The following is a 22,461-nucleotide window of genomic DNA, read 5'->3' as shown; positions in this document are numbered from 1 at the left end:
TTCTTTCTTAATATTTATTGAGCACTTATTATCTGTAAGATACAAACTGGAAGGGCTGGAGGAGGATGACACAAAATAATTAACATGCACTCTCTCTCTTCAAAGGAGCTTAAATGAGTGAGACAGGTTCACAAATAACCGAAGCAGGTGAACAGTTAACTGCGGGGGTGGAACTGGGTGGAGGGGAAGTGCTGAGTATGGAACAAACATTCTCAGTGTTCCAAATGGGAACACTGGTATTATGATATGGAAGGTGGGGTGAACGGGGAGTGGTGGAGGGAAAGAAAAGGCAAGGCTGCTTTTAAATCCTATCTCTGTGCTGTGGTCTCTACTCGAGTCCCATCTAGGTCTGGCCGATCCAAGTCCTCCTTCCCCTAATACCAGGGTAATCTTCCTAAAGCAAGACTGATCATTTAATTCCCTGTTAAAATGTTTACTGTTGGATGCATCAAACATCGAATAATTGCAGGCTTCTGCTAGGAATGGTGGAGAACACCAGTTTGTAAAGATGAGACAAACTCCAGGAAACAGCTAAAGAACAAAAAGCAAGAACATGCTATAAAAGTGCTGGGGGTGGGGAACAAAGTAAATGTGTAATCAGTACGGGTTGAGATTAGTCCAGAAGGAATACTCGGAGGAGGCCAGCCTTCTATGGATGGGCATTTGGCAAGGAAAATTAGATGTGCCAAGTGAACTTTAGGGTTCCTTTCAGTTTTCATACCCCCGTTATTCCTTGAGATGGTTTATTCATTCATTCACAGATACATGCTAAGCACTTCAACAAAATACTCACTAAATATGTATTGAATGCCTTCTATGTGCCAGGAACTCTGCTAGACACTGGAAATAGAGCAGCGAGTAAGAGACTTTTTACTGAAACTCGTACAGTATAATGGGGATGACTGATATTAAATAAGTAAATGCAACAAGACAATGATGGGAGGGTATAAGCTGCTACAGGATCAGAGCCGGGAACCTCCTAGTCCAGGGGACAGAAAAATATCCCTGAGAGGTGATGTTTAAGCCAAGATGCTAAGGACATGAATTAGTCAGACAAAAGGGACTGAACATTCAGGCAAAAGAATATCATATGCAGAATTCTGGAGAGAGTATGGCATGTCCAAGGAGTTGAAAGACATTCCAAAAGACAGCCTGGAGGGTAAGTAAGAAGGTGGCAAGAAATTAGGAAAGAGGGAGGTAGAGAGCCAGGTTATGGAGAATTTTGCTGAAGTGTGTCAAAAAGTTTATATTTCATCAACGGACTTTTGGTACTGTGGGGACGAAGCCCCAAAAAGCAGTTTCCAGGCTCTCGGCCTCACATAGAAAGGTGCTGGCTCGGGTAGTAAATGGCCATCATCTGTGATCAGATGTCCATCAGCTGTGGCTAGTTGGCCGTCAGCTGTAACCCGTAGGCCATTGGCCACTAATATAACGGCTGTGGCTATGCTAGCAGAAAAGAATGGAGGCTAGCCAGAAGATGGTGGCTGGCAAGCGCGGACTGCTGTTAGGCAGATTATGTAGATCCTGCTTCCTGTGTCTCCAGCCCAGCCGCCAGCGAGAATATATTGGTTTGACTCCCCTATCTATGGCTCCGTGGGTGTTCCTTTTTGGCCTCACCATGTCCTGCGTTCTTGGGCGGGGAGTGGGAGCTGAGACCCTGCACGACAAATGGCGCAGCGACCAGGGTTCCCCGGCACGACAGGTACCATGAAAATATTTGGCACAGTGTAGCTATCCTGCTCAGTGCTTCATAAATGTCTGCTGAAGAGTGGATTAATGAATGAATGGATAAATGAATGTGTTTCCTTTCCAATGGATGCGTGCTTATGAAATGACTCAGACTGCAGCATGCACCCCAGAAAGCAATGCCCCTGTTCCAGGAGGCATCGTGCCCTTAGGTCTGCAGGGCATATTGAACCATGACCCCTGTGAGACAACCCCTAACCTTAGTAGAGTCACTCAGAGTCCCCTGGCTTACCCCAGCAGATGGAATTTAAGTAAATCTGTATTCAAGTCCGAGTTTTTCTACAGAAAAGGGTGAAGTGTTACCTAGCAATCATGTAGGCTTAAGTGGAGAAAGGTTAGCTTGACTCCTTCTTAATTCTTGTTGAAAAAAAACACAAAATATAGCCATCTGAACTTCAAGGGCATGAATATTCCCAAATTCGATGATTTGTAGCCATGCTTCCATGAACAAATAAGTTCCAGAGAAAGAAATGTTTGCCTTTCGTAGAAGAAAAAGTAAGACAATTGTGAAAAGCTAAACTGAGCTTGTCCCCTGGATATCCAGGTGTTATGAGTCCGTGAGCCTTGCCTCAGATCCCAGCTCCAGAACTGCACCTGTTGGGGATGAGTGAGCTGCCAGGTGAGATGCTATCTCTAGAAAGGGGGAGATTTTCAGGAACACAAGATGCCATTCCCAGGATACTAATTCATTACCAGGCCAAAAATTAACATTCTGCCCTCGTGTTTATAACCAAGAGACTGTCTCCTGATTTGCTACAGAGTCCCATTCAAAACTGGGGAGTTGATTCGGCTCCAGGTATACATAACAGACCACTATCAGTCTGTTCGGAGGATCCAAAATGATTTCCGAAGTCATCACAGCATCTAAGCTTTCATTTAGCAGAGAGAGAATCTGAACAGAGCTTTAGAAAGATTCTTACTGCTGTTGCTAGGGACGTGTGTGTGTGTGTGTGTGTGTGTGTGTGTGTGTGGCATTCATATGTGCTCTCAATCGGCAGTGCCTCCCGAATATACTAGGCAGCCTGTGAAGGTCATTTGCCTTTTTATTTCAGAGAGAAACATGAAAAGTGCCTACATTAGCAGCTTTCTAGGAAATCCATTCTGTGTGTCTTCAGTCACGCAAAGCATAACGCCGTGAAAGGAGTCAGGTGCACACACATGCATGCCTGGCATGGAGGAAGCGCTGGAATCTTCCTCCTAACACTGGGTCTCTTGGTGTCCCAAGTCCCAGGTGTGCACACAACTTTCTTGGAATGCGCTCGGACAAAAACTCGAGCATTGGTTGAGCTGCCTCACCTGGCTTTGGAGCTTTCTTAAGAAAGCCCTTCTGGGAGCTCCTGCTGGGAGCTTGTAAAGGCTTGCACAAGGTGACCTGAGGTGAGGGAATGTAGCTGCCACCTGTGTGTGTCTGGTCCCAGGCCTGTGTGGGAGTGAGGAGGTGACTAGCCCCAGGAAAGCGGCAGAACATTTGCAGTTACCTTGCTGGATGGGCTCTTGGATGCCCGATATTTCTTTCCCTGCATTTGATGAAGTGCAAAGCAAACTGGCTACCTCGCTGCCCCTTCACACATCTTGAGAGTGACAGTTGGTTCTGACTCAGTCTTGTGGGACATGAAGCTTGTTGTCCCTGCATTCTGTTCCTAACCTCACACATACAACAGGCTGAAGACACACGGCAGTTATATATCCTTTTACAACACACACAAGAGCTTCCCGGGGCTGCAGTCCCGAAATCCACCTACTTTCTGAGCCAAGCTGTCTCCCTCTGCCCTTCTGTCCCTGTGCACCATTTGCTCTTTTCTTTCACAGTACGAGTAGCTCAGTGATCATTGACTTCAGCTCTTGCCTGTAGTGATCCTGTTCGCATTTTATTCTTTACACAGAATCGGAAGGAGGTTCGCGTGCTTTGCGCAGAGACTGAGCCACAGGAGAAAGCAAAGCCAATGTGATTTATTGAATGAAAGCACTGGACAATTACCAACAACTTGCTCCTCTGCTGCCTCGAACAACCTCAACTGGTAAGTGAAATTTATTGTTGCCTTTTTTCACGTGAATGTGGGGCTTTCTTAATCACTGATTGTTTTAAAAATGTGTATGTGTTGCTGCGGCTTCAATGATATAAAAAAAACCCTGCATCTTCCAAACTTAGCTGCGGGAGTCTATGAAGAATGCACGCGAGCACAGACACACACGGTGGTCTGCGACAGCTTCACACAGGTCCATGTGGAGAGGCACAGATGGGGGTGGGGAAGCCTCCTGGCTGATACCTGGGCATTTGTTTGCAGCAAGCTTAAGGACACCATGTGCTTGCATAACTGATTAGCATTAACTGTGAAAAACGAATGATTCTTTTGTTGTATAAGATCATTTTCTAATCGGGTTCCTGAATACCTGCAGAATACCTGTTGGATCAGGTAAAGACCCATCACGCTGATAATCCTGAATACAAACCCAGACATACTGCTGTCTTAAATCCAGTTTGCAAGCTAGGCATGCAGCGTGGAATGCCAGCATTTGGTCTTTCCTGAGTCAGCGTGCCCATGAATAGCGTCGTGACTGTGCTGTTGAGGACATCTGCCAAGGGGACACAGTGGACATGCTACAAAACCCTTTCTTGATCCACTGCCACTTTTACATCCATGTCTCTTAAATCCTTTATTCCATGAGATACATGGTTACTCCCTTGATTTCTTCATTGCCTAAATAATATGTAAGCCAGCCTCTGTAGAAGGGGAAAGTGAATGGAAAAAGCGATTGCCTTTACTACCACCACCACCATCACCACCACCACCACTGTGTCTCCTTAGTCTTTTGTTTACCTTGCTACTGCAAGACTTTATGGCAGCATGAATCCACCATAGGTGGGCTCAGAGTCTTATACGAATGTCATATAGAGTTTAGTGTCTTTGGTGCACTCTGTCTGCACCAGTATCACTGGCCATTCAGATAAAGTGTCGTTGGGTGCTGACAAGGATGGATGATGTTGGAACACTGAGCAGCATGCTTCTCTAAATAAAAACCAAAGTTAGGAAATCTGAGAAATGGGTAACATTTTTGCCTCGTAGAAAGTATCCCCAGGCCATTCAATCACAAGAGCAGGGTCATTCTCCCATAATTTGGCTGTTTCACAAATGATGTCATCCTGTCAGGAAGGAGACAGAATTGTCTCCTGGTTAGAGATACCAGAATAACAGGGCACTTATGCTGGTTCCCAGACTAAGCGTGTACCTTTGGGAAATGGCCGTACCCTCCCTGGATCTCCATTCCTCCATTCCTCCCATTCCTGATTGTTTCAAAGAAGATATGCTAAGCTCAATGAATGTATCCATGAGATACTACTTAAAGCTTCCTTGGTAAAAGCTACAATAGGTCATCAGGACCGTTGTCCACACACTCTAATCTAGAGACCATGCCTAAGAAACCCACAACGAATGTTTATATGCGGATAAGGAGAAGCGTGTCTCTTCCCCCACCTAGGAGATACAGAGCACTCTGAAGGAAGTGTGATCACCTTTAAGGGATTCAGAATAGAGCTAGATAATGGCATTAAAAAAAATCAAAATTCAAATAAACAGGTTATGTAAATATTTTTTTTCAATATTGATCAGTAGTACCTGATTTTCTATGATTATGATGCCAAGATACTGAAGATCTCAAATGTTTTGAAACAAATACACATGCAAATATTTTGGGGGAGTTAGTTCAAGGATGAGTAGAATCCATGTATAGAACTTGGGGCAACTTTCGTTGCTCAAATTACCCCCATACCTATGCACATGGAATTAGCAGCTGTAAATGTACTATGATTTGAAGTCAAAAAAAATTGTCATATTTCTAGGATTAAGGTACCTTAAATTCTTTCATAAGGGATTCGGTTACATATTATTGTCTTTTATAAAGTACAGATATTCTTAGGAGAAATAAATTAAGCCATTGATACCATATCATAAATGAACGTATTAAATGTTTCCCATCTCTGGGGAAACTCAAAGAATGTTGCATTAATATTAGATTAATTCTGCTGCTTTCTATTTATTTCATACCTTTCTCCAAGAACTTCTCTCTTAATTATGATTTCACTCTTGATCAGAAAATTAAGTAGCCTTTAGGACAAGCTATTTTCTTCTTTTTCCAGAATGCCTGGATTAGACAATACCATCTAAATTTCCTCTAGACCCTGAGTGTCACATTGTAGAAAGCTGAACTCACTATCTTTCGCCTTTTAAATCCACTCTCCATCCTGTATTCCTTTTTTTACCCCCAATTATTGGTGGAGCATTATGCACCTAGTCAAGCAAAGCTCATAGAAGTTCTCAGGTTTCCTGATTCCTTTAGCCCCTCCATCCAATCACTAACAAAGTTTGGTCCTTTTTACTTCTTTCATTTTTTTGAGTTTGTCCAGCCCTCCCCATCCCCATTGTCATATGCTGTAGTTGAAATCATAGGGACTTTTTCAAGAGCTTCATACTTGCTTGTACCCTGTCCCTGGTTCCACAATCCCCACCTCCCCTTCAAATCACCTTCTGGATGCTACCAGAGTAATTCTCTAAAAACATATACCTCAGCTTTTCCTTATAAAATTCTCTAGTGCTTCCCTGTGGTGAACAGATTGAAGTTTATACCCTCCTCATCGCATGCAAAGCCCTGGCCTGGCCTACTACCTCTCCAGACTTCTTTCCCACGGCCCTGGAATGGTGGATGAATTAATTATACCACTGCGGACACTGACCTACCAGCAATACAATGGCATTTCACATCTCCATGTCCTAACCTGGAGCTGTTATACCTGGGTGCCCTTTTCTTTCCTTCCTGCTGGTTGCTTCCTCATTCATTGTTCAAGACCCTGCTCAGGGATCACCTTCTCTAACCCATTTCCCCATACCCGCTCTTCCCATGGACACCTATCATGCACAAAGTTAATCACTTCCCCTCTGTACTATTTCGTTGCTTTGGGCATTTGAGAACAGCGTTTAGAGGTTAAGATCTCAGATACAGACCCATAGTGCCTAGGTTTGAATCCTAGATCTGCCTCTTTTTCATTACGTAAAATGGGGATGATAATAGTCCTTCTTTCACAGGGCTATCATGGGATTCAGTGAGCTGATACATATAAAAGCATTATTCTAAATAGTTCCTGGCTCATGGAGAGCGCTATAGAAGTAAAAGCTATTATTATTAGTAGTATTCCATAATTTCACACATCACACTATTTCATAGCTACATACACTTGCATAACTGTCTTCCTTTTTAACCTATGAGCTGTTTCTGGCATGGTAAGGTAATGAACTCATTTCAAGTTGCCCAGGAATCTCCCAGTTTAAGCACTGGAAGTCCTGCATCCTAGGGGACCCCTCAGCCCCAGACAGTAGTTCACTCTCTGAGGAATCCCATCTTATGCACCTTTGAATTCCCAGGTCTGTCACCTAAGCTATAATGTAGATCACTCATAAGGATTTATTGAACTTGAGAATCAACATTAATTGTCTTTCCACCTTCCTCCTCATAAAGATGCTTTGAAACTTCAAAAATTAATCTTCTCCTTGCTGTGAAGTCACAACTGACTTTTCAAAACTTATCACTGAATATATTACTTTCTTAATGCACAGGGATAGAAGAGGATCCTTCACTTCCACCATGTTGTATATCATCAGTGAAACAGAATCGGCCATCCTTTAGCAATCAAAGTCATCCCTGTCATGCGTCCAGCAAGTGGGGAATAGGAGAGGGAGGTCACACTGTCCTTTCTGTCTAGTGACAGGCAAATTCAAATCTGAAGGTCTGTAGTTCACATCACAGCCTCAAGAACAATCTTGTCTCGGTCAGAAATGTTCCCCTTGCTGCATGTATCTGTCTACCCAGCTGTCAAGAAAGGCTAGAGCTCCGGTTTCTAAGATGCTTTGTCTTACAACTGCTCCTCGTCCAAACTGGCTCCGATAGTTTTTCGCAGTACAAGTACAATGAGAAAGTCCCACAACTAATCTCCTATGAAATAGGGACTCTGGACGTGCCAGAACTCATAATGAAGGCAATATTTTTGTCTTCAGAATCAAGGTCTAGGAAGAAGCAGCTGACAGGCAGCCAGACCAAGCTCCCTCAGAATAATAGCCGAGTTGCTAAGAGTCAGAGTACAAATCCTGCGGTTACTGGCTGCAGGATCTTGGACAAGTTACCTAACCTCCCTGGGCCTCAGTTTCATTGTTTGTGAAATGAGGATATAATAATATTACTGACTTCATCATAGGGTTTTATTATGTGTTAGCCTGTGGAAACAAAGCATGAAGCAAAGCCGATTAAGAATGTTCTGTTAGGTATTGGGAGATACAACGTCAGGGCATCAAGAGTGAAGGAAAAGGGGAAATGAGTCAAGGAAGGAGGGAAAACAAACATAGGTTGTGCTCGAAATAGCAAGTCTTCACAAGAAAACACATCTCATTGTTTGTATGTGATTGCTTCCAGGAAGCCCTCAAAACAGTCCACAGAGGAGGAATGGAGAGGAAATGATCTGTTGGCTACTTCCAGTCTATCTTTCATTGGCACAGTTTTTCCCATTTCCAGATATGTTACCCAGTCCCTCAAGGGTAGCCGTGAGTGGAGCTGGAACCACCCTGCATGGGTCTGGTTGGGTTAGAGCAGGCTGTCACTGCTGTCACAGCAAGCAAGATAGAGGCCATACCAGAACCCACCCTGGCACAGACAGCTGGTGGTGGTAGGAGAGAGGATGGTGATGGCAGCCAAGGCTTTCTTTCTATTTGAGCATGTGGCCAAAGCCCAGGGAACAGGTGGTTTTGAAGTAAATCTGAGGAGGCTCCATTCTCCATAGGTTATTCTCACCATTTTGGACCCAGATTCTCCAGGCTACTGTCACTTGTTCCTTACAGCTTGGCTCCAGGTATATTCACAGATCCTCCAAAAGTTTACCTGTGATCAGGCTGTAATATGTCAAATAACTGAAGTTTTAAATTTTCATGAAGTTTACATTTATCAATTTATTTTACTGTCTGCTTTTTGTGCATTGTCTCCTTCAAATTCACAAAGATATTCTCCTATGATTTTGGGGTGTTTTTTTGTTTTGTTTTTTGTTTATTTAGAAGTCTTATAGTTTCAGCTTTTGCACTTAGGTCTATGCTCTATTTCAAGTTAATTTTTATACATGAAGTAGGAGTTGAAGGCTTTTTGTTTTTTACATATGGATATCCCATTGTTCCAGCACTATTTGTTGAAAAAAAATTTTTTTCCTATTGAATTACCTTGATACCTCTGTCAAAAATCAATTGATCGTATATGTACAGGCTATTTATGGGCTCTCTATTCTGTTTAATTCATCCATGTGTCTATCCTTATTCCATTGTCTTTATATAGCTATCCTTTCACCAATATACCACGTCTTTTTTTATACCACGTCCTTTTTTAAAAAAAAGATTTTATTAGGGAAGGGGAACAGGACTTTATTGGGGAACAGTGTGTACTTCCAGGACTTTTGTCCAAGTCAAGTTGTTGTCCTTTTAGTCTTAGTTGTGGAGGGCGCAGCTCAGCTCCAGGTCCAATTGCTGTAGCTAGTTGTAGGGGGCAGAGCCCACCATCCCTTGCGGGAGTCAAACCAGCAACCTTGTGGTTGAGAGGACACACTCCAACCAACTGAGCCATCTGGGAGCTCAGCGGCAGCTCAGCTCAAGGTGCTGTGTTCAATCTTAGTTGCAGGGGGCGCTGCCCACCATCCCTTGTGGGACTTGAGGAATTGAACTGGCAACCTTGTGGTTGAGAGCCCACTGGCCCATGTGGGAATCGAACCGGCAGCCTTCGGGGTCAGGAGCATGGAGCTCTAACCGCCTGAGCCACTGGGTCAGGCCCCACATGTCTTGATTGCTGTAGCTTTATAGCAAGCCTTGAAATTAGATAATGTAACTTTTCCAAGTTTGTTTTTCTTTTTCAAAGTTGTTTTGGCTATTTAGATCCTTTCCATTTTTATAGAAATTTTAGAATCAAAGTGTCAGTTTCTAAAAAAAATCCTACTAAAATTTTGATTGGGATTACATTGACTCTATAGCTCAATTTGGAAGAATTGACACCTAACAATACTAATTCTTCTAATCCAATCCATGAATAAAGTATATCTCTCTATTTGTTTACGGTTTCTTTAATTTCACTCATTAATGTCATGTACTTGTAAGTATACGAGTACATGTTTTGCATATACTTTATTTATTCCTGAATAGATTTTTGTAGACTTATTAGATCATTCTACAGAACTTTCATATCATCTGCAAATGAAGACTGTCTTGCTTCTTTCTTTCCAATCTTGACTCCTTTATTTTTCTTGCTTTACTTCACTTGCTAGCATACCCAGTACAACAGAAAAGGTAGAACTGGACCTTCTTGTTTCTGATCCAAGAAGGAGGTACTGGGTCTTTAATCATTTAAGTATAATGTTGGCTATAGCTTTTTGTAGATTGTCTTTATCAGGTTGAGGAAATCCATTGCATTCCTGAAAGGTGTTGTTGTTTTATCATGAATGGATGTTAAATATTGTCAAATGCTGCTTTTTCTGCATATTAAGAGAACCATATTTTTTTCTGTATTCTGTTAATGTAGTGAATTACACTGATGGATGGTTGGATGTTACACTAACCTTGCTTTCCTGCAGTAAACCCTGCTTGATCATGATGTATTATCTTTTTGGTATATTGCTTGACTTTATTTACTAACATTTTATTGACTTGTGGCTTTTTTGTGTGTTTTTTTTGGTTTTTGGTTTGTTTGCTTTTATGTTCACGGGAGACATCAGGTGATAGCTTTCTTTACTTGTAATGCCTTTTTTCTGATTGTGGTATCAGGACAATGCTAGCCTCAGAAATGAATCTTAATTTTTGGAAGAGTTTTTATAGAATTAGTATTATTTCTTCCTTATATGTTTGGCAGGCTGTAATATTCAACATGACTTTTGTTGAAGATTTTGGTATAAAAAAATTATTATAGTGCAAAAAAAGAAAACATAAAACTAGAAATAACTTTTCCATAGAGTATCTCCCCCAGCTCTCTCCTAAAGTCTAATCATGTAGCCATATTGCAGAGACCAGCTCCCCTTCAATCAATAGATCTGTGTCTCCTTCTCTTTAGAACTCAGATCCCCTAAACCTCTCTGAAGAAATTTTTAGAAAAAAACATCTTTCTTTAAAACAAATCCCAATGGTTTTAATTTTTGTATTAAAATAATACCTAACACATTGATTAGTAAACAGTGGTATACCCATACGATGGAATACTACTCAGCAATCAAAAGTAAAGAACTACTGATAAAGATAATAATATGGACAATTCTCAAAATAATTAAGCTGAGTTAAAGAAGCCAGATAAAAAGAGTACACAGTGATGATTCCATTTGTATGAAATTCTAGAAACAGACATATAAGTCCAGGAAGAGACAGAGAGACTCAAACAGCATGAACACAAATAGGCCCACACCAAGACACATTATAATTAAAATGGCAGTTTAAAGACAAAGAGAGAATCCTAAAAGCAGCAAGAGAAAGGCAACTGGTAACCTGTACGGGAGCCTCCATAAGATTGTCAGCTGATTTCTCAACAGAAACTTCTCAGGCCAGAAGGGATTGGCACAAAATATTCAATGTGATGAAAAGCAAGGACCTACAAGCAAGGGTACACTACCTAGCAAGGCTGTCATTTAAAATCAAAGGACAGATAAAGAGCTTCCCAGACAAGAAAAAGCTAAAGGAGTTCATCACCACCAAACCAGTATTACAAGGAACATTAGAAGGACTTCTTTAAGATGGAAAAATTTTAAAAGATAAAAAATATGAATAATAAAAGGCAATAACTACATAGCTATCAATAATTACTTTCAGTGTAAATGGATTAAATGTTTTAATCAAAAGTCATAGGAGAGCTGAATGGAGACCCTTACATATCCAGCCCACAAAAGACTCACTTCAGATTGAAAGACACACACAGATGGAAAGTAAAGGGATGGAAAACGATATTTCATGAAAATGCAAATTTAAAAAAAAAACACAGAAAATGTTGGGGTAGCAATACTTATACCAGACAAAATAGACTTTAAAATCAGAGCTCTAATAAGAGACAAAGAAGGACCCAGTAATCCCACTTCTGGGTATTTATCTAAAGAAACCCCAAATGCTACTTCAAGAGGACATGGGCATCCATATGTCCACTGCAGCATTGTTCGCAATGGCCAAGATGTGGGGGCAGCCTGGGTGTCCATCAATGGATGAACGGATAAAGAGGAAGTAGTACGTATATACAATGGACTATTGCTCAGCCAGGGAAGGGAATGGGTTCTCGCCATCTGCAACAGCATGGACGGACCTGGAGGGTATTGTGCTGAGTGGAGTGTCAGACAGAGAAAGACAGATGCAGTGTGAGTTCACTTATATATGGAATCTAAAGAACAAAATAAATAAACAAAACAGAAACAAACTCATAGATACAGAAAACATTTTGATGGTTGCCAGATGGGAGCAAAAAAAGGAGAAGGGATTAAGAAGTACAAATTGGTTGTTACAAAGTAGTCATGGAGATGTAGGGTGTAGCATAAGGAATATAGTGAATAATATTGTAATAACTATACATAGTGGAGTCAAATGGGTACTAGATGGAAGAGCGTTTGGGGGCAGGGTGAAAAAGGTGAAGGCATTAAGAAATACAAATTGGTAGTTACAAAACAGTCATGGGGATGTAGAGTAAAGCATAGGGAATATAGTCAATGATATAATAATAACTATAGTGCCGGGTGGATACTAGACTAGTCGGGGATCACTTCTTGAATTATATAAATGTCAAACCACTATGCTGCACGCCTGAAATTAATATAAAATATTAAATGTCAACTGAAATTGAAAAATTAAAAAGGGGGGGAGTTGAAGGGGAATAAGAGGTTCAGATTTCCAGGTATAAAACAAATAAGTCGTGGGGACGTAATATACAGCATGGGGAATATAATCAATAATATTGTGATAACGTGGTATGGTATCAGATGGTTGCTGAACTTATGGTGATCACTTCCTTACGTATATAAATGTTGAATAACTATGGTGTACCATTGAAACAAATATAATATTGTATGTTAGCTATATTTTTAATAAAAAATCTTTTTAAAAAAATCCTCTTACTGGAAGGAAATATAGGTGCAAATCTTTGTGACCTTCAATTAAGCAATTAAAAATGGGCAAAAGATCTGAATAGATATTTCTCCAAAGACGATTTACAGATAGCCAACCTGCACATGAAGAGATACTCGACATCATTAATTGTTAGACAAATATACATCAAAACCCTATGAGACACAAATTCATACCCAGTAAAATGGCTGTCATAAAAAAGACACAATAACTACAGTTGCTAAGGATCTGAGAAGATTGGAACTTCATACATTGCTGTTGGGAATGTAAAAAGATGCAGCCACTTCGCAAAACCGTTTAGCAACTCCTAAAATGTGTAAACATGAGTTTTACCCTAGGATCCAGCAATTTTACTTGTAGGTATATATCCAAGAGAAATGAAGACATACGTCTGCACAAAAACTTGTACGTGAATGTTCGTAGCAGTATTATACTGCCAAATAGTGGAAACCACCCAAGCATTTATCAACTGATAAATGGATAAAGATGTAGTAATACTATTCAACAGTAAAAAGCAAATGTGGTGCTGATACACACTGCAAGGTGGATGAATCTGGAAGTCATTGTGGCAAGTGAAAGGAGCTAGTCACAAAGGACCACATATTTTATGAGTCCATTTGCAGGAAATGTCTGCAGAAAACAAATGTATAGAGACAGAAAGCTTAGCCGTTGCTTAAGGTTTGGGGAAAGGGGACGATAGAAGGGTGATGGCTAAGGAGTGCAAGGTTTCTTTTGGGAATGATGAGAATGGTCTGAAATCGATTCTGGTGATGGTTGCACAACTCTCTAAATATACTAAAACTATTGAAGTGTAGCATTAAATGGGTGTGTTGTATGGTATGTGAATTATATCTTAATAAACTCATTTAAACAAAAAAGGAAAAAGATTTACTGAGGATCTATTTATTTCAGGCACTTTGCTGAACAATTGATGTTCATGACCTCGTTTAAAACTCTACAACGCCTTTAGACATAACTGTTATAATTGAGATGAGGACTACTGTTAATGAGGAAATTGAAGCTGAGGGAAGTTAAATAATTTGCCCAATGTGCTACAGTTAATAAGTAGAAATGCCAAAACCCAAAGTTACATCAGCCTGATATCAAAGTCGCTACTTACAATACGGTGCTTAAAACCACCGTGATTGCCTTGAGCTTGAAGAATGGAATAAAATGTTGCTACAGATCTCAACCTGTTGAATCTTTCACTAAAACAGTCTAACATGGGATGTTCTCTGAGAAGTGACATCCCAGACTTAACACAACAAAAATAGTTGCCCTGTCAGTTCTCTGGTATCTGTTTTACCCGTTGGGTATTGCAGTCAACATTTGAGTCCCTCTTTTTACCCCCAGTTCAATTCAATGCAAAGTTGTAGACAGAACTGCTGCTATCATTTTGAAGACGCTTTCTGAGTGCTACAAGGGTTATATGCTGTATTAGTAAAGTTCCCAGCATGAACCATAAGCCACATTCAGAGTACTTGAGGAGCGGTTAAGAAATTTTACACTTCTTTTGTTCAATTTATTCCTAAGTATTTTAATTTTTGTCGTGTCATGCTATTGTGAATGGTATTGTTTTCTTAATTTCATTTTCATTTCATTGTCTTTTAAATCAGAAAGGAGAAAAGAGTTCTAAGCAAAAGACAGACTTAAACTGTCTTATATTTATACTACTATTTAAAAGTAATTTCCTTACCAATGCTCTTTCTTCATGTGGATTCAAGTCACTCTGTACTGTCTTTTCAGTTCAGCCTGAAGGACTCCCTTTAATATTTCTTGTAGGGAAGATCTGCTATCACATTCTCGCGGGTTTTGTTTATCTGTAAATATCTTAATGTCACCTTTTCTGAAGGGTCGTTTTGCTGTGTAGAGAAATTCTTATTTAACAGTCCTTTTCTTTCAGCACTTTGCATATGTCATCCCACTTCCTTCTGGACTCTGGTTTTCTGAGGAAAAATCCTCTATAAATCTTCTTCAGGATTTCTTGTGTGTAATAAGTTATTTATTGCTTGTTGTTTTGAAGATTTTTCTCTTTGTCTTTAGCTTTTGACAGTTTAATTATGATGTGTCTAGGTCTGAATCTCTTTGAATTTGTTCTTCTTGGTGTTTATCGAGCTTCTTGTGTGGGTTGTTTTCCATCAATTTGGGGAAGTTTTTGGCCGTTATTTCTTAAAATTTCTTTCTCCTCCCCCCCTCCTTCTTGGATTCGTATTATGTGTATGTTGATATACTTGATTGTATGTATCCCACGGATCCTGAGACTCTGTTCATTATACTCATTTTTTTTTCTTTTTGCTCCTGAAACTGGATAATCTCAATTGACCTATCTTCAAGTTTGCAGGTTCTTTCCTCTGCCTGCTTATATATGGGTTGAGCCCCTCAACTGAATTATTTTATTTCTGTTATTATACGTTTCTACTCCAGAACTATACTTGGCTCTGGCTTTGTTTCATAAATTCCACCTCTTTATTGATAGTCTCTATTTGGTGAGACGTCGTTCTCATAATTTCCTTCATTTCTTTGGACATGGTTTCTTTTCATTCCTCGAACATATTTAAGATATCAAATTTAAAGTCTTTGTCTAATAAGTCCAACACTTGGACATCTTCAGGGGCAATGTTTATTGACTGCTTTATCTCCTGTGAATGGGACATATTTTTTTGTTTCTTTGCATGTCTCATTTTTTGTTGTTGTTGAAAAGTAGGCATCTTAAGTAATCTAATGTGGCAACTCTAGAAATCAGATTATCCCTCTCCCCCAGGGTTTATTGTTTAGTGATTTGTTCAGAACTAGATTTGTAAAGTCCGCATTTATTGACGTGTGTGGCCACTGAAGTCTCTGCACGGTTAGCTTAGTCCTCAGCTAATGAGTGAACAAATTTTCCTTAAATGGCTAGAATCAGTAAGTCTGCAAGTCATTGCAGAGGGGCTCTGTGTGCCTGTTGGTGCGCACCTTTAGTACTCACCAGGCAGTTGACAGCTCTGCCTTAGCCTTCACTTCCTGCATGCACAGATTCTCAAAGTCAGACAGAGAGGAGAACCTAGGATCTTCTCAGGTCTCTCATGAGAATACTCCTGGCCCTGCATGTGGACTGATAGACCCCCAGGATTGTTTCAGAGCTTTCCAAAGTCCTCTTTGAAAAGGACATCTCATTCCCCAGCTTTTCCTTCAAGCTTTTTGGTGAGTCTATTGGTTTTCCCCACTCCTACCCATCACCTCAGGCAGCTGTGATATTAGCAATTGCTGATGTTTGTTTTAGACAAATGCCCCAGAGGAAAAGATTATTTATTTGCACTTGGTAAGTTACAAGTCAGGTGAAAAAAAAAATAAAAGACTCATGTATGTTAGCTATATTTTAATAATATTTTTTTAATGAAGGGGAAAAAAAAAGAAAAGACTCATTAGTGGGGTATCCCAGGGAACCATCAGCCAGGTCAAATAATTACAGTTCTTTCAAAATGGGGTTTTAAAGGCACTCCATCACCATTCTACACCATCCAGTGGCTGCCAGGCTACTGTTTTTATACTATGAATGTAGGCTGTTAGTCTTCAGGCTACCACCGGGCTGGGGAAGATGGGAATCAAGCAAGTTAAAAATGCCACAAAGCTCACTGTTGTTACCAAATTCGTCACTTTTCTTCAATAAACACTTTCTGGATTGCTGCAAGCTTTTAGTTAATTTCTAGGATTCTGAAAAAGTTAATTCTGACAATTCTTGCTAGTGTTGTCATTGCTTTTATGGAGGAGAGTATTTTTGGAGATCCTTACTTTGCCAGTCCCACTATTATATTATTCTTGCATTTATAATCTTTTGGTGAAATGTTTATTTAGGTGTACAACATAAATGGATTTTTAAAAATCTCAATCGGAAAGTTTTCTCTTTTCTTAGAGGTAAACCATTTGGATGTGTTGTGCTCATAGATGTATTAAATCTTAGCCCTACTTACTTTAATTTACATTTCTATTTATCATATTTTCCTATTTTGTTTTTTTTATTTTTCAATTTTTTATATTTATCTTTATTCCTCTCTTCCTTTGAATAGTTTGAACTTCTACTTGTCCTTCCTGTTTTACTATAAGTGACTGAAAACATACATATTAAAATATCTGAATTTATTACTTTTCTATCAAAATTAAAACTAAATTGTATAACAATTACATAAAATTGGATTTTAAAACAATGTTTGAAACAACCCAAGAAATGATTTAAATTGTTACAATGTACTTTGGTGTCTCTGGTTTGGGAAGAAGATTGGAGGCAACCTTAATAATTACTGTTATTTACTGAGTGCCTCCTATGCACCCAAACAGCACACAAACACCTTTGATTTGTTAGTTACTTAATCTTCTCAACTCCGTAAGAACTCTTTATATATCTATGGTTAAAGAAATTCAGAGAATGTATATAAAGTGTCCAAAGTCACATGGATAATAATAGGTAATAATATCATGATTCGAGCTTGGGTCTACAAATACCAGAGCCAAGGCTACACTACTTCTCAAATGTTTGTCTCTTTCCATAAGGGTAAATATCTAGAGCACAGTTAATTGGGATGGGTATGCATGTTTGTGAGAACAGATTAGAGAAAGTTGTTTTTCTCAGTATTTCTCATCAGACAAAAATTTTAAATGTAAAGGAAGAAAATAAAATATAATGATACAATGACAGATGAAATCTAGTAGAAACATACTAAAGAGTAGCCTGGAAGAAAGGGACAGCTGGGGGAGTATGTGAAGGAAGTCAAAAAGACAGAGAAAGTCAACCTATTTTGACTGAGGAGAACAGATGGTTCATGAGCAAAGACTAAAGGGGCCACTGGGTAGGTGTCATCAGTTATAGGGCAAGTAACTGGAATTTCATCTATTGATAAGAATTTATTTACTGGGCACTATGGCAGCTACAAAAGAAGGTAGAGGTATTTTGGGAATGATAACAATGTAGACACAACAGATGGTATGAACTGGGGCATTAATGCTGAAGGAAACAGCTACAGACAGAAGCCAAAAAGAAAGAGTTTAAAGCAATCCCCATGGAAGCCAGCTTGCATATCAGTCCGGGATTTTTGTGGGAATGAAAAGATATAGAGAAAACATTGTAGTTCGTATTGAATCAAAGATAAAGGAATTGTAGATTGAAGGAGAAAGACACCAAATCACCTTCTCTTTCCATTTATGCTTTTGGGTAAATTAAAAGATTATTAAAGATTTATGAAAACACATCCATACTACATACACACTACAGACAGTGCTTTACATCATTACTTCAAATGTAAATATAGCCACTTAGGTAAAACTGAGTAGAGCCTGGTGGATATGACTAGCACTCAATAGTTTGACCACTTTGGAAGGCACTAGAAAGTCTTTTTTGAGTTGGAGGAAATTGCAATCAAGGTACTTCAAGACATTCAACAACGTAATGGAGATGGATCTCCATTTGAGTCAAATTTAACTGGTGCTAGTAGACATGGAACCCAATTCAGAGGGATGAGGAGGAAATTAGCTTTCTGGATAGCTAATAGATTCTCATATGTGCATTCATTTATTATAAAGTATCTATTGAGTATCTCCTAAAACAAAAATGATAGCTGCCACGAGCTATCCTGTACTTTACGATCTTTACATGCATTATGTCATCAAATCTCCCAATCATAATATATAAATGTTATTATTCCTATTTTATAAATGAGATTCAGCTATATTAAGTAATTTGTCCAAGATCACATAGTCAGTAGGTGAAAAGGTTCATATTATAATCTGTGTTGTATTCATTTTACCCTGAGGAAGGCACATTTTAGGTCCTGGGGATACAAAAATTAATACTTGGCAGTCCTTGCTCTTGAAAAGCAGAAAGACACTGGGAGGCAGTTGTAATCCAATAAAATATTTGCTATAACAGGCAAATACTAAATGAACGAGTGAAGAAATACATAAATCTGTCAGGGAGTCAGAGACCACGTGAGCATAGAGTTGAAGGATCAGCAATCGTTTCTTAGGTGATGAAGACACAGATGGAATTCCAATACATGCAAATCAGTGCATACCAAGACCCAGAGGTAGGAAAAGGGCTGAACTGTCTAGGAAAACCTAAGGAGGTCAGAAGGACTGACACATAAAATGTAGAAGTACAGTAGGAAGTGAGGCTAGAGAGGTGACCACTTGTATGTGAGGGGAAAGAATTTATCCTATAGGAATTGGGGAATCATTAAGTCAGTCCTGTGAAGATTTTGGTCAATAAAAGAGGTTCTACATGAAATTATGCCATGAGGTCCATAAGGCTATAAAAATTCAAGGGCTGGAGGTGACCTAATGGTCATAACTAAGTAGCAAGAGCAGCATTACACATGGAAGACTCCCTTGGAGATTTGAGGGGACGTCATGGGATTTGAGGGGAGGCCGTAGAGCAGCATGCTCTAGAGAGACCTGGGTCCAGTGCACCAGAGGCTGCACCAGGGGTGGAGACATTTTGCACATAACTGCCTTGGCCAGTTGTTTCATTCATGCATTTGTTCTTCCAGTACACGTGTGCATGCCAGGCAGCCATAGCTTTGCTGGCATCGATATTTCAATAGCAGTGCCCAACTTAATGGTGGATAGCTTTTGAAATGGTATGGCTAATCTCCTGGAAACTGACTTCGGGTATGATATTGGGACCTGTTTAGAGAGTTGTGGAACAGCAGTCAACTAATACTTAGAAAATGCCAATAGTGAGTGCCCTGGAGGACACTCTCTGGAGTATTGGATGCGCAGGGATGTGCCCAAGGGTATAAATTCCAGAATTTATCTGAGCACTGGCTGGGGTAGTTCACCAAATCTCAGAAAACAGGCACTATTGAACAGCTCGAGAGGGGGGGATCTGCAGGGAACAACTACATTCTCTTGTATACCCAACAGAGGGCAGCATCTAGAAGGAGGTAAGTAGGAAAATACCAATTACAGATACCCAAGAGGAAATGAACAGTTAAAGAATTGAGATGCTTCCTCCCAGTGAGATAAAGATCAAAAGACTGAGTAGAGGCTCGTGTCATATATACTCATATGTTTGTATGTAAATGCATAGGTTAATATAGTAAATAGAGGTTGTCATTTCATTTCTGCCACTAATTGGCTCTGTGGCTATAAACAAGCTGCTTCCTTTCCCTGGGTTTCAGCTTTCTCATCTATTACATGAAAAAGCTGGGTCTGATGAGTTCTCGGGTCCCTTCCAGCTATAATATTTTATTGGGATTCCAGATGGTTACTGGAGATGATAAAATTTTGTGTCAACTTAAAAATTTGTTGTGTTAATGATACAACATCAGATTTTCCTCCTCTTAGGAACTGCTGTGTGAAAATGACCCAACAAATGCAGAATTTACATCTTTGTCAGTCAAAAAAACACAGCGCCCCATCCTCTCCCAATGCTGCCAAACGCCTGTACAGGAACCTGTCTGAGAAACTGAAGGGGAGCCACTCTTCGTTTGATGAGGCCTATTTTAGAACAAGAACTGACCGGCTAAGTCTCAGAAAGACCTCGGTGGTAATAACACTTTTTTTATTCTTATCTCGGTTTGATTTGTGCAGTTGTGTTTGGATTCAGGGAGATTCTCAGAAGATTGACACGCACTTCAGAACCTGACGTTTGTAATTTTATAAATGTGGAAGTCAGGATCGACAGCAACTGCACATACCTACGTTGCTGTTAGCTGAAGTATGAGTGATTGTGAGATTTTGTCTTAATTTCTTTCCCTTTCTTTTCCCTCAGTTTTTCTTTCTCTAATAGACCAAAAAACCCACAAAAAACAATAGTTTGACAAATATGGAATATGACATTAAATAGGCTTTCTGAGAGCTCCAGTGTTCATTCAAATACTGAATGAACAATTAACAATATTTTATTTGTTTATAATGTGTGCCCCATATGCTTTCCAAAGTCGTTCAAGACAGAACCCAAGCCCAAGACACATATGTACTCATATTATACAATGGGAAATAAATAAAGAGATAGAGATAGAAATAAAGGGAGGAAGCAAGTGAGAAAAAGAGAAAGAGAAGGGGAAGGGAGGGAAGGAAGAAGAAAGGAAGAGAGAAAGGAAGAAAGAAAGGGAGAGAAGAGGAGGAGAAAGAAGGTAGGGGGAAGGGATGGAGGGAGGAAAAATCAAAAAAAGAAACAATGGAGATAGAGAGAAAAATAAACATACCCAAACTTCGGCAAATATAGTACCTAAAATTTATCAGTACATTTAGCTGAGTTCCTAGTCAGTCAAAACAGAAAGGGAAACATAATTAGTTATAGCACACCATTAGCTGATAGCTGAAAGTATATCAGTCTATAAGGAGAAATGAATATTTTTCTGTTACTAAGTCCTCTGGCCTTTATAAGATGTCATAATAAATTATGTAATGGAGAATTAAGAATGGCAGTGATGATGTTACAGACATTCTCTTATAGTGGTTTCTTATATTAGCCCTCAGAACACGCTGAGGGCATAATATTAACATGTTCAGTGAGGGTATTTCTCCAGGGAGTAATGGCACCATTTGTTTGAGCTTAAAACAGAAATGAACCCAGCCTTTTCAGATAGAAGCATACTAGAGTTTGCCAGGAAAAGCATGGAGGAGGAAATGACTTAAGAGTGAGAGCAAATATGGCACAAGAAAAATTAGACATACTAAGAATCACAAACAAATACACAACTGTGGACAGGACAGCATTTTAACTTTGCACTCATTTGTTTTCAAATTTGTTTTCTCATTTCCAACTCATCTTCTGGGAGGGCTTGGTTGTGGCTGAGTTATGGCCTAAGTATCAGAGGCTCTTCAGTTTGGCAGCTTGTCGACAAAACACTTTTCCACTCGGCAAATTGTCCTGTAGCAGAGAGAGCTGCATACTAGAATAACTCTATTCCCTGGGTACCGATTGTCAAAACAAGCATTTGCATAATAGCTTTGTATTTTCTCCAAATTTAAAATTGTGTGTTACGTACTCAGCTAAGACAACCTGCAGCCTTTGATAGGGAAAATCTATTTTTGATGAGACTAAAAATAAAATCCTGCCAAACTAAATATTTGGTCACTGAAGACCTTCCATATTTTAATCAGGTGATTTCTATGCTAAGTCAGGACCAGTGGCATTTCAACATTTTTAAAGACCAAGAAACTTTTGGAGAAGACACCAGATAGATGTGTAAATAATGTTTGTGTTGCTCTTCTCCCATGAAATAGGTGCTTGAGAGAATTCCACAACTTTTCTCCTTTGTTTACTATTAATCCTCTGAATGAATTTTTCAAAGGAACCATGTGCTCTTTCTGGGTATTGTCCTTATGAATATTCAACTTTTGGTCCTTCATGGCCCCCAAACAATCTGCCACCTAGCCCTCCTTGGACACTACCTCTTGAGCCCCTCACCTGAGGGCTTAGAAATGTCAGCTGTTCAGTAGTCAGGGCTCTGGGCTGAGAAAGAGTAAAGATTAGCACAAAGGAGTCTATAAGTTGGGGAGTCAGCCTGCAGGCGGTGTGGAGCTGTTAGAGATTTGTAAATAGGGAAGTGACACGTAACGCACATTTTAAAAAGACTACTCTCAT

General features: G+C 39.6%; 1 protein-coding gene across 4 annotated transcripts in view; it reads left to right on the top strand.

The window, feature by feature from the left end:
- Positions 1-22,461, top strand: part of ANKFN1 (ankyrin repeat and fibronectin type III domain containing 1) — a 377,306-nt gene that overhangs the window by 221,015 nt on the left and 133,830 nt on the right. For all 4 annotated transcript variants that reach the window (XM_081027455.1, XM_081027454.1, XM_081027452.1 and 1 more), the window contains 2 exons: positions 3,630-3,764; positions 20,214-20,415. In XM_081027455.1, coding sequence (XP_080883581.1) covers positions 20,230-20,415 — 186 coding nt within the window. In that variant the 5' untranslated portion in view covers positions 3,630-3,764; positions 20,214-20,229. The remainder of the gene's footprint in view (positions 1-3,629; positions 3,765-20,213; positions 20,416-22,461) is intronic.

Source organism: Rhinolophus hipposideros, assembly GCF_964194185.1.
Source record: "Rhinolophus hipposideros genome assembly, chromosome: 20".
Taxonomy (NCBI): Eukaryota; Metazoa; Chordata; class Mammalia; order Chiroptera; family Rhinolophidae; genus Rhinolophus; species Rhinolophus hipposideros.
Note: the sequence above shows the minus strand (reverse complement) of the source record. Positions and strands in the feature narration are given on the sequence as shown.